This window comes from Gossypium arboreum, chromosome 11, assembly GCF_025698485.1.
Source record: "Gossypium arboreum isolate Shixiya-1 chromosome 11, ASM2569848v2, whole genome shotgun sequence".
Classification (NCBI taxonomy): Eukaryota; Viridiplantae; Streptophyta; class Magnoliopsida; order Malvales; family Malvaceae; genus Gossypium; species Gossypium arboreum.
This window is the reverse complement of record NC_069080.1, coordinates 3,703,700-3,717,442: the sequence shown is the minus strand read 5'-3', so window position 1 is coordinate 3,717,442 and position 13,743 is coordinate 3,703,700. Positions and strand designations below refer to the sequence as shown.

The 13,743-nt window shown below is 33.7% G+C and overlaps 2 protein-coding genes across 2 annotated transcripts; both read right to left on the bottom strand.

The window, feature by feature from the left end:
- Positions 1-550: 550 nt before the first annotated feature.
- On the bottom strand, positions 551-3,618 carry LOC108477166 (serine carboxypeptidase-like 45). Its single transcript, XM_017779632.2, has 10 exons — positions 3,011-3,618; positions 2,824-2,925; positions 2,640-2,735; positions 2,233-2,325; positions 2,072-2,151; positions 1,533-1,814; positions 1,336-1,460; positions 1,150-1,242; positions 966-1,083; positions 551-870 (listed from the first exon to the last, which is right to left on the bottom strand). Exons 1-10 carry the CDS (start codon positions 3,258-3,260, stop codon positions 721-723), a joined length of 1,389 nt encoding a protein of 462 aa, XP_017635121.1. The 5' UTR covers positions 3,261-3,618; the 3' UTR covers positions 551-720.
- Positions 3,619-6,495: 2,877 nt separating this feature from the next.
- On the bottom strand, positions 6,496-12,971 carry LOC108479988 (coiled-coil domain-containing protein SCD2-like). The gene is made up of 17 exons (XM_017782872.2): positions 12,412-12,971; positions 12,143-12,309; positions 11,273-11,348; positions 11,053-11,094; positions 10,899-10,961; positions 10,264-10,313; positions 10,161-10,188; positions 9,795-9,869; positions 9,608-9,718; positions 9,471-9,531; positions 8,936-9,052; positions 8,731-8,849; positions 8,360-8,429; positions 8,047-8,088; positions 7,841-7,881; positions 7,102-7,228; positions 6,496-6,874 (listed from the first exon to the last, which is right to left on the bottom strand). Exons 1-17 carry the CDS (start codon positions 12,757-12,759, stop codon positions 6,744-6,746), a joined length of 1,668 nt encoding a protein of 555 aa, XP_017638361.1. The 5' UTR covers positions 12,760-12,971; the 3' UTR covers positions 6,496-6,743.
- Positions 12,972-13,743: the final 772 nt, after the last annotated feature.

Sequence of the window (13,743 nt, the reverse complement as noted above, 5' to 3'; positions counted from 1 at the left end):
TAATGAATGTCCAACTACTTGAGAAGGTTTTAAAAGTTTTAATTTTGCTTGATGAAATTGGGTTTTTGTGTGTCATTTCATCTTTTACTAGGCTGGGCAAACAAATAATGGAAACTTGGGAGCCAAAACTACAGTCCGTGTTGTCTCTGACCCCTCAAAGTTCATCACTTGGGAACCATTCCCTGCAATTATGAATTCAACAATTCACTGTAGGTTACACTTTTTCTAGATTATTTCACTGATAATGGCTAAACTGTATGTCCCAGAAAAAAAAGAGCTTCACTCAATGGCTTATTCTTCAGTAACTAACAAGGTAACACATCAATTCCCTTCTCCAACAAGCTAAATAGTACTTATAATTTGACTGCAAAATGGGATGTGGGTTCATTTTATCTCATGCTTTTCTGCAATGATGATGGCTCTCAGGCTCTAAAATAATTAGTTCCCAGAGGCCACCTTCACATGGTCCCTGGTTTTCATATCAATTCAAGCAAATGTTTGTAAGATCCAAGTGGCTGAAAACTGCAGAGAGCATATTGGCATTCCATGATTTCTTCCAACATCTATTTACAAATAATTTTTTTTCACATGTCAACAAAAACCAGATTTGAAAAGGAAAAATTGCACTCAACTTTCATTTTTTCAGGTTTATGCAAATTTGAGACAAACAGATTTTGTGCTTTTTCTCAAACAAATTATGATGAACATGAACTTATTGATTCAAAAAACTTCTGGTAGAGGCTTTCCTTCAAGGAATGATTTAAATAACATGAGTGATCTTTCAGGCTGTGAGAAAGGAGCTTCATGAGAAGCACCTCTGATTGTAGCAAATGACAGGATATTACCATAAACTTGAGTCCATCCACCAACCTGAAAAAAATCACTACAGTGGATCGGACACGGTTTCTGAATACAAATACTTCAAGGAAAACGAAAAGTCAAAGCAATGTAGACGAAAAAAATACCTGTTTCCCTTCAAACCAAACTCTGTAAGGCACCGTTGTTTCAAGTTCTAACTCCTTTGCCAGTCGGCTTACCAGGGAGCGGCTTCCCGTCAATGGTATAACAGAATCTTGATCTCCGCTGTAAGATTCATCATTTGTATGAGCCCCGAATGTTTTTATGGCTATATGGCATTGTGATTTTTACCTGTAAACCAAGACTGGTATCCCGGATTTGATTAGTGAACCAACAATGGAGATTGTAGGCATCTCGAGGTTCAGCAGCTGATAATCCAGTATGCTGTCAACAAAAATGATAGAAGAAGCTTAAGATCATAACCAGAAAAATCCAGGATTATTACAATGTAATTTTAGCTTGGTCAAGGATTATTACTTGCTGCACACGGTCCATCGGCGGACTCCAACAAGCCGAGCATGAAGAGCTTTTTGGACATCCTTTTGGTTTAGATAATTCACGATCTTGTCTTCGACACATACGTCTACCCTTTCAGATACTTGCTGTATGGTAAAACAAAATATCTCAGTTCAAATAAGTCGAGGCCATGCATGGTTTTGCAGGGAAGAGTTTACCTGAGGATTTATAGCCATTGATTGTGAGAGCACTGATGATATGCAGACATCAAGTGTAACATCATATTTGTCCACAAATTTACTGGTTTCTCTGCTTACTTGACTCATCACTTTCGAACAAGACGGTGAAACCGAGTCTCTATAGTACTCGCTGACATATCGAGAATAGTTGCAGACAGAAGTGAACATTTTGTAGGTCGAGTCCGATATCAATCCATGGGACCAGAAATATTCTGCCCTTGAATTGAAATCAGTCGCAAATTCCATAACTGGATTACCAAGCTGCAAAGAACGAAATACATTACTTCAAGTTGATTAATGTAATGACCGCACTTCGGATCTCTTTCCTTACATTATGCAGGTATCGGTGATTTGATCGTCACCCACACAATACTCATGGGGACGAAAGGACCTGCAGACAAGGGCTGACACCAAATCTTGGAATGCAAAATGATGCATAGAAGATGTCCGAATCCTGGTATTGGAGATTACCATTTCTTTATCATGCAAATTTGAAGTTAACAGAGTAATATACTCACAGCAATTCCTTTTAAATTGAACAGATTTTGCTTCTTGTTGAATTCAACCATAAGTTTTGCAAGTTGAGGAATATAATGGCCTGTTCATAGAGATTCAGTCATTAATTTGCATCAAATTTACAGTATATGGAATTTAGAATACATATAAAATATTTAAGTACCTGCATAGCTTTCTCCTGTAATATACAAATCCCTGTGCCTGTAATTTGGAAATTTATTATACCAGTTTTGCAAGAACACAAGATTGTCCCTGGCTTGAAAAGTTAAAAAAAGAAAAAAAGGAACTTTAGAAGAAAAGAACAATCTTTAATGTAAAAACCCAGAAAGAAAATAATTAAATACCAAACAAAGAAAAGCTTAAGAACTTCCATGAAAAGTACTCAAAAGGTTATATACTACCAAAAAGTAGAAAATGAAAAAGAAAAAGAAAAACACTGTTTTGTCTATAAACTTTTGTTAAAAACCACAGCAAACGGACTGTTATATATCTAAAGGAAGAACAAAGATGTAACTTGAAGGCTAGTAACTGAATTAAATAATGGAACTTTATGGGTGGAAATAAAAATACCAGTGATCTCATCATCCACTGCTTCATAAGAAGAGGTGTTTGTGGAATAAGAAAACCCTACTCCAATTGGTGTCTCTAAATATAACATATTGGCTTCTGCAAACACCAGATGAAGTTGATTAATCATCTCAGGAATCGATAATTCATAAACGAGAGATTGAAAGAGTAAAACTGTCTAAAAAACCTCTGTTCCAGCTGTAATCATTTTTAACTAGAAACTCTCCATTTGGTCTGAATGGTCCATTTTCAGAGAATGCCCCAACTCCAAGTGAAGAACAGCCAGGCCCTGTTGGAACCCAAGTGATAAAAACCATGAAAAACCCAAAAATTTCCAGTTCCCATGGGAAATTAAAGAAAACTAAAATGCAGACCTCCATTTAACCAAAGGACTAAAGGCTTAGATGCAGGATCTGTTTCAGCTTCAACAAAGTAGTAAAACAGGGCTTTATGCTTCTTGTAATCCACCGTAACGTACCCTGAAAACTGTTGAAAGCTCAAGCGAGGGGGTTGCCCTGGAAGCTTAACAATTTTATCAGGGTGAGCTACAGAAGATTCAATGGTAAACCACAGCTCTATCAATAACAAAGCGACCGCCATGGTTTTCCATGATGAAGAACACATAGTTTCAGGGAATCAAGAGTGAAAATGCAGGTCGGTGGAGGACAAGAGGGTAAGGGTGGAGTACTAAATAAATAAGCTATAGAGTATAGGTGTATGTTTTTTTATTATCATTACAGTTCTAACTTTTTGCTTGCAGGCATGAAAATGGTGTTGAAAGAGATGTGTGAGAGACCACAATGACTGGAAACAGTGCTTTGTATTGGAACCTAGTCAGCATATAATACTGGTTAGAAAGAGAAAAAAAGAATGGAATCTGGGACCTGAAAATCTGAATTGGCTCTGAGACATTACAGTTATGTTGCTTTTGTTTTTTTGTGAAAAATAAAAAAAAACCCTTTTTTTCTAGAATTGAACCAACAAAGACTACCTATAAACACTTTGTATACATATATACATATCCTTTTTGACTAGGGAAAAAAACATATAGCATGTTCCATGGAAAGTGGCTTTAGTTGATGACTTTTTCCTCTATATTTCTCAGAAAAATATATCTGAAAATAAAAATCATCAAGTTTAGTTTAAAACAACAAAACAAATCCCACTTCTTAATCTTCTTCACTGACTGAAACTTCATTGACAGGTCCAATACCAACAGTGAATATTCCTTTGTTTTTTTTCCAGTAAATGTATGGACTGATCATCTTTTCTTGCTCTGCAAGTACAAATGTTCAGTCTAAATTAACCAAGTTATTGCTTGGGAAATTTTTTTTTTCATTATAGAAGTGTGATTACTTTAAGTTACAAGTTTTGCATTAAAAAAATTCACTTCAACAGCATTTAGTTGACTGACATGAATGGATCTTAATAGTAAATATAATAAAAGAAAAGTTAAGTGGAAAACAGCAAGTCAGCTAGCAAATTTTAATCTTTATTAAATTTTACAATTTAACATAATCTTTTTTCTTTATGTATTTACATGTTGATGGATTTGGGTTTCTTTTAATAATGAGAATTGATGTCCTGAGGATACTACTTTTTTTTCACTTTTTTTCAAGCATTGCTCCATACACACCACATGTTTCCCATTATAGCTTCAGAACAGCTTATCATGGCTTCCAGTGAGGACCCTCTTTATTTTTCTGTACAGTAAAAAGCATATGAAATGATCCAGCATGCTTTTATGTAATGTCAAATTCTTGGTGTGTACTTGTATCTAGGGATATTTATATACATGCATTGTTATTTCACTGTTTGAGTTCTTATAATATTAATATTTATTGTAATTAATCGTGATAATATTATTAGGATATGAAGATATCACAATGATTCTTTGGACCACCTCTGGAAAAAAAAAAGATTCTGCTGGTTGAAGTGGGGTTAGTTTCCTGGGAAAATAAAATAGAAAAAAAGAATGAAAGAAAGAAATGGATATGAACAGACCAAAAAACAAACAGCAAGAGGACAAATTTCATCTCCTTGTTTAGCTGTTTCATGTTGGGTATCAGTTTATTATAAAAAGAATTGCCCCCCGCTTTTGTGTTGAAGAAATTGATTTTTTTTTAATATTTATTTTATGAAAAATTGTAAAATAGATAAAAAAGAACTGAAATTTTTATAGCCTAAACAATCAAATGGTGCATATATTTTTTTTAGTCACAAGTGTTTAAATTATATATATTATCTAAAGTGGTACTTAAATTAAATCCGTGTTATTCACATTACATACAGTTGTTAAAAATCTTTCTGAATCAATTATTTTATGATATATGATAATTTTTAATTAAAATTTTTAAAAATATTGAATACTATTCTTTAAGGTTTATTTTTAAAATTTATTAATATATTCATTTCTTTTGTTTTTACCCAATAATTCCATAGATGGAAAGTATAAGAACCTGTTGAGAAATCTTTCCAAACTCAATTTTTAACGAGATTTTTTAAACCTCAATTTCAATTCATTTCATCTTATTCAAAATTTATGTATTATTTTTCTTAAAATAACTTTTCTCATTATTTTCTATATAATTTGTATAAAATAATTAATGTTGGGTGAATATAATGAGATAAACCCACATATATCATGGAATTCAAATACTAGGAAGGAATTGAATAAAAATGATGAAAGAATTGCAAAGAAAGAATTGTGAAAAAAGGAAGGAGTAAAAAGTTGAAAAGTTTTTATTTAATTAAATTTAATTCTTTATAATTTAATTTCATTCTTATAATTTAATTTTAATTTAAAAGTGTTGAATTTTTTTAATGGTTGGAGTAATTTGAATAATAGAATATAATTTAGGTACCAACTGTGATAAAAAATATTAAGTTGGGAAAAAAGAAATATGATTTAGTGATTCAAGTTTTTATTTTATTTTTAAAACTTTAGAAAGGAGCTTTATTTGGTTATCATCATTGAACAGCCAAAATGTCACTGATTTTTTTGGGGAGAATTTCTATTTCATCATTCCCAATTAAAGTATATTGAAAGGCTGTTCACTTTTTCATTCTTCAAATGTGATTTCATTAGATTACCTACTACTCCAACTATTCTTTTTACTTTTGGAGGTAGACAAAAATGTAGGATACTATATAAAATTTTAAAGTTTTAACTAATCATTATATTAAAGATTTTCTTTGAAATTGTCACAACTAACCAGTTTTAAATATTAAAAAATTACTGATAAAATTTAAAATCATTACCTGTAGTACATCAAACAATCTTTTATAATAATTTAATACATAAAGGTTCAAACATTTCTTTTTATTTTATAAAAAATTAAAAGATTATTAAATAATTTATATTTGTATATAGCTAAAAGAAACAAGTTAACTCCTTGCAAAATCATTTAATAGTAATAGTATGCTATGGAAAAAGTTTGGTTGGGGAATTTGAAATGTGATTAACTAAACTAGACTTTTTGTTTGAAAATTAAATTAAATTAGGTATAGGTTGAATGGAAATGGGAGTTGGAAAATGTGTCTAAAGATAATATGACTTTTGAACACTTCCAAGAATAATAGTATTAATTATAATATAAGCAAAGCTTCACTTTCAGCTTTGCTTCCCTTTTTTTTTGTTGGGTTATATTAAATTAAGTTGCAGAATGGAGAAAAAGCGAACTAGCGAACTAGCGTTTTCTTATTTTTGTTATATGAAAAACACTTTCATGTATTTTCTCTAACTTTTAAATTAGATACAAGCTCTCTCTAACCTTTATTTTTTTTATTCATAAAATTCCGGTGCAAGATTTAAGATCGCAGCCAACCACAATGGAAAAGAACAAAGAGGGGGCGGGGGTTGTCTTTGATTTAAAGTATAATGTTTCAAAATGTTGCCTTTGAATCTTCTTCGTTTGAAACTCAAAACAAGTATCAACATCTATTACACCATGTATCGTATAGTCCACACCCAAGAAATCGAACATGTGGAATTTAAGAAAATGCTATAATCAAAATTAATATGAAAAGTCAACAAAAATTGAACAATAAATATACAAACTTCAAAAAATTGACGCAAACTTATCAAGATAGCTGAAGACAATTCATTCACAAAGAGTTCTCCGGATCATTGTTATTAGACAACGAGGCAGCAGATGGGTGGTCAATTTCTTTACGAGATGCTTCCCAAAGTTGCTGTTCTATCCCCAACTTCTGCAGCTCAAACAAACCTCGATCAACTGCCACATGATCGCAAGCCAATCAGATATTTTTACTAGAAATGCCGCGTTTGATTCTTTTAAAATAGCAGCACATTACTCACTCTTTTCTACCTCTTCAACTTTATGTAATGATAATTTTAACGCGTATATGTTTCGTAAAGTATAACCAAAATTATATTCACTACCATAAGCCGTGTTTTTAGGGAAAAATAAACTAAACTAAAATAAAATGGGTGGGCTTTTACCATCCACTGCATCATGTGAAGTAGGGGTTTGCCCACTACGGCTGATCCAAAACTGAAGTCGATCTTCTGCAATATCCTCCTCTATACCATGTACTTTGGCTCTTCTCCAGAAATATGTTAACCAAGCCTACAACAGTTGCAAGTTATAAGAACACGGAATTTCTGAAATTAATCAAGCTTTCTACAGCACGGGAAACTGTAGTGCAAACCTACTATGATGGCATAACACTACTGAATTTACTAATGAATTCAGAACTTGATGTGGTGTTTAAAAACGAGCCTGCTACCCTCAAAATAAACGGAAAATTGTTTTACTGAAAGTTGATGTGGTCGCAAGATGCAGTTAATTGATGGACAGTTTTTATTTGTTGAGATAATTGCATACCTAAATCATTAAAATTTAATCGGCAATGACCATGCATAACTGGCTATCATGCATATGAAAAGAAAAAAATAAATATGTTCTTTAATGTCCCCTACAGGGAATAGATATGGCTATGCATAAAAAGGGGCAAGCCAGCGAATTAGCCCCAATATAATCATGAAGACTGAGAGAGAGAGGAGGAGGAGGAGGAACACATTTATAATACATATACATAACAACGATCTAGAGACAATAGAAAGGCAAAGAGGCCAAGATAACTAAGAGAAAATCATCATAGAATGAGAAAAGAGATTTTGCTTTGAAGGTTCACATATGACCAACATGTCAAAGATTTCGATGAAAAGAGTGACTAACCTCTTTGAAAAGAACATCTTCTCCCTCCTCTTCACTTAGTTCTGCAGTTGAAAGGCAAAATATATAAATAAATAAAATAAAAAAAGATAAACAACCAGCAAATCATCTTGAACTAATCGAGGCAAGAGTTTTCCCTAAACCAAAATGAACAAATGCTGTTTGATATGATAGTGCATTATTGACGGACTACAAAGTGAATCCCTTACCAAATGCATCTATCAACTTCGGATCACCAGGAGATTTGGAATCTGAAAATAAAATACAAGTACAAAGGATAAATACTAAAGCATGATATTTTGCTCATATCAGAATATGATCTCCAACAAATGTAATGTAGAAGGGAAAGAATTGGCAGCGAAGAAACAAAATAATTATAGGGGACTGTTTCTTTAGGACGAAAAGGTGGATAGGACTGTCACTAGTTTCACTCCATTTTATAGGACATCAACAAAAAATGCAAGATAAAGTGGAAAAAGAAAGGAGCTAAGGGTGTTTGCATGTAGTATAAATAAATCGAACCTGAGACAGACTGACGATGCAAACTCAGGCGTCTGTGTCTTCCCAATGCTTGTATAACAGCATCTTCAACCTGAAAACAGCAATGAATTTGAATAAATAAAGTGGTATTTTACAGCAGTGCACAAGAAATAAATAGGTAATAGAAAATGGAACTTCATGTAAATGCATGATGGAGGGGAAGACGTATGACTACAACAAAAATTTTAAATAATTAATAAGTAGGCATAAACCATCATGGATGTAGCATATATGAATTTATATAGAAGAACTAGTGTGTAACATTCAGGAAAAGTACATATACTAAAGGCATGCAAACGGATTAGAAAAAAGTTTATGTTTTTAATTTTCCTTTGCAACAAAAAAGAATCAACCTTTAAAGATGCTAATTCCCTTAGGGCCATTTCAACTGAAAGCATACTCTCAATATTTCCTTCTCCTGTCAGATCATTCAGATCTCGGACAAGTTTACTCCGGTCTAGATCACCAGCGCCTGTACCATTTCTACAACTTTAATGACCAAAAAATTAACATTTAAAAAGAGGGAGTAAATGGGATATGGTGAGAATTTGAACTAGCCTCTATCCCAGGCCTCCTCTTTAGCCTTTTGTCCTGCAGAAACAATAATTTCAAACGGAAGAGGAGCCAATGCAGACCAATGTTCATGCTTTGACACTGCTATATCTGCACATATGCCTGCAAAATCCAGTAGCAGTTTCAGGAAAATGAGTCCTGTTCGGTTTTAAAAAATAAAATGACTGCAAAGAAGGAATAGAATGAATCAATTCTATAGGAGTGAAAAATGAACATTCCATCAACAAAGCACTGTATATCTTAGCTCAAAAAAGAACAATAATAAAGTTGGCACCCGCACTTGCAGAATGTGCCCATTAGCAATACAAATCTTAGATCGACAAAAGGAAAACTTTACTGACCAAGTCATACATACAATAAGATTCTTGAACTTCATGAATCTTAGGGAAGGTCAAAATTTCATGCCAAAGGTGCACTAAATCACATGCATGGGATTAAATTTTACTTTTTATGAAAGATATTTGGTACAATTAGGATGTAAATTATTTCCTTGCTTAAGAAGAAAGTGATAGTTTATAACCATGCTGTACAGCCAATCCCCAGTAACGAGCAAGCCAACATCTTTTCAGGACGACTTCCTCCTACAAAATAGATTTAGCATACAATTAGAATATAAGCGTGTAGCAAAAAAAGTGATTTGAAGATGAGTAGACAAACCATCTCTTCCTGAGTCAAAACCATTCTTTGGGTCATTGAGCGAAGAGCTTTTGCTTCAGATTCTGCTTCACGAAGCTGTTCCACCGCTGTTGCAGTCCCATCCTTCAAGTTCTGATCAAAAGAAAGTCATAGAATCACTTTCCGAATCAATTCACTCCTATGCGTTAGCATCATTGGCACACTTTACCTCAAGTTCTGAACGAAGGGCTGCAATTTCCTCCTCCCTACCATCCTTCATCTGTTTTGCAGCCTTAAGAGCAGCCTGCAAGGAAGAACAATTTACAGTTTCTTTGCTTATAATGAGAAGAATATTTGGCAACTTAAATAAAGTAACAAAGAACTCAATTTTAGCACTTTGGGATAAAGAGCTATAGAGAGCTAAGAGACACAGAAAGACGTAACCGATACTGTTGTTCCAGGCACAGTTATACATAGGAAAAATATGTCGAGTAATGACATAATATTCAATTCATGAACCTGATGATATGAAAGAAGTAAAGCTAAACCTGGTCCAACCAATCTTTAGACTCTATAGTATGATGTTCTGTTTTACCTCTCTTTGACGCAAAGCTGCTTCCTTCCTACAGAAAAATCACACAGCATCATACAGTGATGATAAATAACACCGCTAGCAAATGCACAGGACACACACTTACCTACTTAATAATTTGGCTTCCAGAGATACACCTTCTCCTAAGGAAGCAACCTGTTAACATTGAATTTAAGAAGCAGATGAATGAATGCAGTAAACCTAATAAACAATGGATATTGCTCATTTATGCAACCTTGCAGTTCACAACTCAAACACTGACTTCACTTATATCTCAATGATGAAACATGTTCACAAGTTAAAAGAAAAAGTTGCTTAAAATGGAACATGCTTATTCAAGAATATGCCTATGGAAGGAATTTATATATCAAGAACCAACAACACAAATAGACACCTCGTAAGCTGGAGAACCTAACTTATGTAGGTGTAAGATGAATTATACAACGAAATCCACCAAATACATAAAGCTAAGCCCTCCAAGAGATAAACAGCACAGGAAGCGACAGGATATGTACTTAAAGGAAAACTAGGAAAGACTTCTGAAATATTAACATATGCATTTAGCTTGTGTCATCAAGTTGAAATTACTTAAGTGCCCCACATCAACAAAAAATGGTTCATAGAGTAGAAACACTTTAGATGAAACAAGTCAGATGATGCTAAACATTTTAATAGGATAAGCCATTCAAACAGTAACAAGCGGGAGACAAAGATCTTGCAACTGAAGACAGAGTAACACACCTGTTTCTCAAGCTCCCTAGCTCTTGCCTCTGCTTCCTCACGTCTTTCTTCAGCAGAATGAAGCTGCACAGCATGAACGGGCATAAGTGTTACATGTCACAGATAACACAAGCCTAATAATCAAAATTTAGTTCTTTCGACTCAGCTAGTGCACCTTGTCAAGCAGGTTCTCATTCTCTTCTTGTAGCATATCAAGCTGCAACATAGCATACATTAGCTTCAAATATGAACTATATACAAAAGGTTTGGTGCACGTTCACAGGCATTATTGCATTTTAAACTATGCAGCGACAGAATCTATATTAGAATAATAAATTTGAGAGTTAATAGGATTCAGATGTCAAAAAATAAATAGATAAATGCCAGTGAATTACTTCATCGCGGAGTGCAGAAGCTTCACGCTGATCTCCAGCATCTTTTGCTTTGAGTTGTCCTACATCAGCTGTAAACCTGCAATGCTTTCCAATTACATAATTTTATTTCTTAAAATATATTGTATTACAAAAAGATTGAAATCCTTGTTTTTCCCCCATTACACAACATAAAAGATTTTCAAATGCAGGCATTTGAAACCAACAATACTCCACGGAACAATGAGAAAAAACAAAAGTATATGAACGATTAGGCATACAGAGAACAGGAAAGTGAATATGAGTTGAGGCTTAGACGTTTTTGCCAAAAGATAGAAGAATATAGGTCATAAACAAAAAGATGATGGCAGGACATCCTAAGATCTACGATAATTCCAGTTATAAAAGTTTGGATCACAGTATCATAAGAAAAAGTAGAACAGAAAAACCACGTGAGATTCCCATAAACTGCCATAAACTGATGCAACATTAAGAAACGTACTAACATGAAAGCAGTTGATTCGGTTGATCATTTTAAATTCTTAGTATCTACCAATCTCTTGTTGTCTTGCCAACTCGATTACTATAAATCTTAAACATAATTTGAAGTGTCCATCTATTAAAAGATTCATCTGTCTTATTTTACTCTCCCTACAACTTCAGATACCACCACGTGCAAAAACACCGTTTTCCTGTTTTCTCTCACAAGTAAGTCAAATTATGAAGCATGCTACTTGTGCAAATAGCTAAAAGTAGGGTGAAAACGACTTCATGATCTGAAATGTTTTAGTAAATATTTACATGAAGTACATCCTCGAAGTTTTGAAGTTAATTAAGCATCTATAAAATTTATACATATATATCGTTAAAGCAATAAATTTCATGAACTCGAACCTTTTATCTCTGCTCCGTTTAGGAGGATCAATCGGAGGTATAGTAATTGGAGTACGAGCTGAAGTTCTACTCGGCGGCATCAAAGTTGTCGTTGTTGACCTTGCTGCCGGCCTCCCTGCTGACGTTGACCGCACCGATGGAGCATGCTCTACAAAATTCCGACCTAACTAATCAAAACAAACAAAAAGAGAAAATCAGATCAAAAAATTCAAATCCGCAAAAAGAGCGAAGAAAAACCTCCTTATCTCACTTCAATTCAAAGTTATTACCGCAGGGGAGGGAGATCTATTAGGCCGAGCTATTGAGATCGCCGGAAAAGTACTGTGATTTAAACCGTTATTGGAGAAGCTAGAAGGTACAGGAGGACCACCGAACCGGAACCCTAGATCGTCGTCTTCCTCATCGTCATCGGTGGTCTGCGAAGCCATGACTTGAGCAAGTCGTTGAGCGGCGGCTTTTGCGGCAACGTTTTGTGTGCGTTTGATAGTTGAGAAACCACTGTTTGCACCTAGCTGAACACGCGACTGAGGATGTGCCGGAGACGATGACCCCGAGCTGCTTGATCCCCCGCTCCACTGCCGCCCGTACACCGGACTCCCTGTCCTCCTCCGATCCATCACTCTACTAATATTTACTTATCTCAGTTGCGCTAGATTTAGGGGTAGGGGGAGCGGTTGGTCTCGTCGAGATCGAGAGAGAGGGAGGGGTTGAAGAAAAGTTGAAATTATGGGGAGGAAGATGATTGAGCAATACGACAGCGTTTTACGGCTTAATACGGGTTTCGCGGGAGAGGCTTGAAAAGGGAAAAAGCATGGACCCATTTGACAACGTGTTAAACTGAGTTGGAGCGTGGGGTCCAAGATTTGGGCGCTGATGGCAAAGGATTCTGTATAAAGAATGTTTTCGCTGCGGAGTAACTGTGAAAATTGAAGCTTATCATTTTGTCCTTAGCCGCCTTTGCCACTAAACAACTTACCTTGGCTACATGACACGTGGCACGGCTCTTCACTAAAATTTACAGACAAGTAAAAATCTATTTTGAATTTTTTATGAGTTGAAATTTGCTGTTTACATAGTACACCAACAGTAGAAGGCTCTTTTTAACATTAGATTTTTATATTGTATTAATTAAAATATATTTTATTAAATTGTTAAAATTTGGTACAAAATTTGTAACATTTCATAAGTACTATTATTGAAAACAGTAAAACCAATATAAAACTTAATTTTATAAGGATGATAGTTTAAATAATAATAAATATAAATCAAGACCAAAAAATATTATTTAAAATAAATTTAAATGAGTTTATATATTTCTCAATTATGATTTTACCTTTACTCTTAAAAAAGTTAAAATATAATTTAAAGATTAAAAGAAAAATTTATGTAAATTAAGTTATTAAACAAAATTACATAACAGAAATTTCTATAAAAATACGCTAATTCAAAAAATTTAAAATACACAATTGATAATTAAATTAATAAATTATTCTTATTTAATATCTTTCTCATCTATCTATTACAGAAATAAATATTTTATATATATTAGATATGAAACTTAATTTTCAATAATTAAAAAAATGAGTTTTTTTTTTAGTGAA

Excerpts from the sequence above, each read along its gene's own strand:
- LOC108477166 (XM_017779632.2), bottom strand. The coding sequence starts at position 3,260 with ATGTGTTCTTCATCATGGAAAACCATGGCGGTCGCTTTGTTATTGATA. Across the intron at positions 2,326-2,639 it reads AGTGGATGATGAGATCACTG|CCAGGGACAATCTTGTGTTC; the intron begins GTATTTTTATTT and ends TAACTTTTCAAG. Across the intron at positions 871-965 it reads TTTGGTTTGAAGGGAAACAG|GTTGGTGGATGGACTCAAGT; the intron begins GTATTTTTTTCG and ends GATTTTTTTCAG.
- LOC108479988 (XM_017782872.2), bottom strand. The coding sequence starts at position 12,759 with ATGGATCGGAGGAGGACAGGGAGTCCGGTGTACGGGCGGCAGTGGAGC. Across the intron at positions 9,719-9,794 it reads CCCTTCGTTCAGAACTTGAG|AACTTGAAGGATGGGACTGC; the intron begins GTAAAGTGTGCC and ends TCTTTTGATCAG. Across the intron at positions 8,089-8,359 it reads GCATCGTCAGTCTGTCTCAG|ATTCCAAATCTCCTGGTGAT; the intron begins GTTCGATTTATT and ends TTTTATTTTCAG.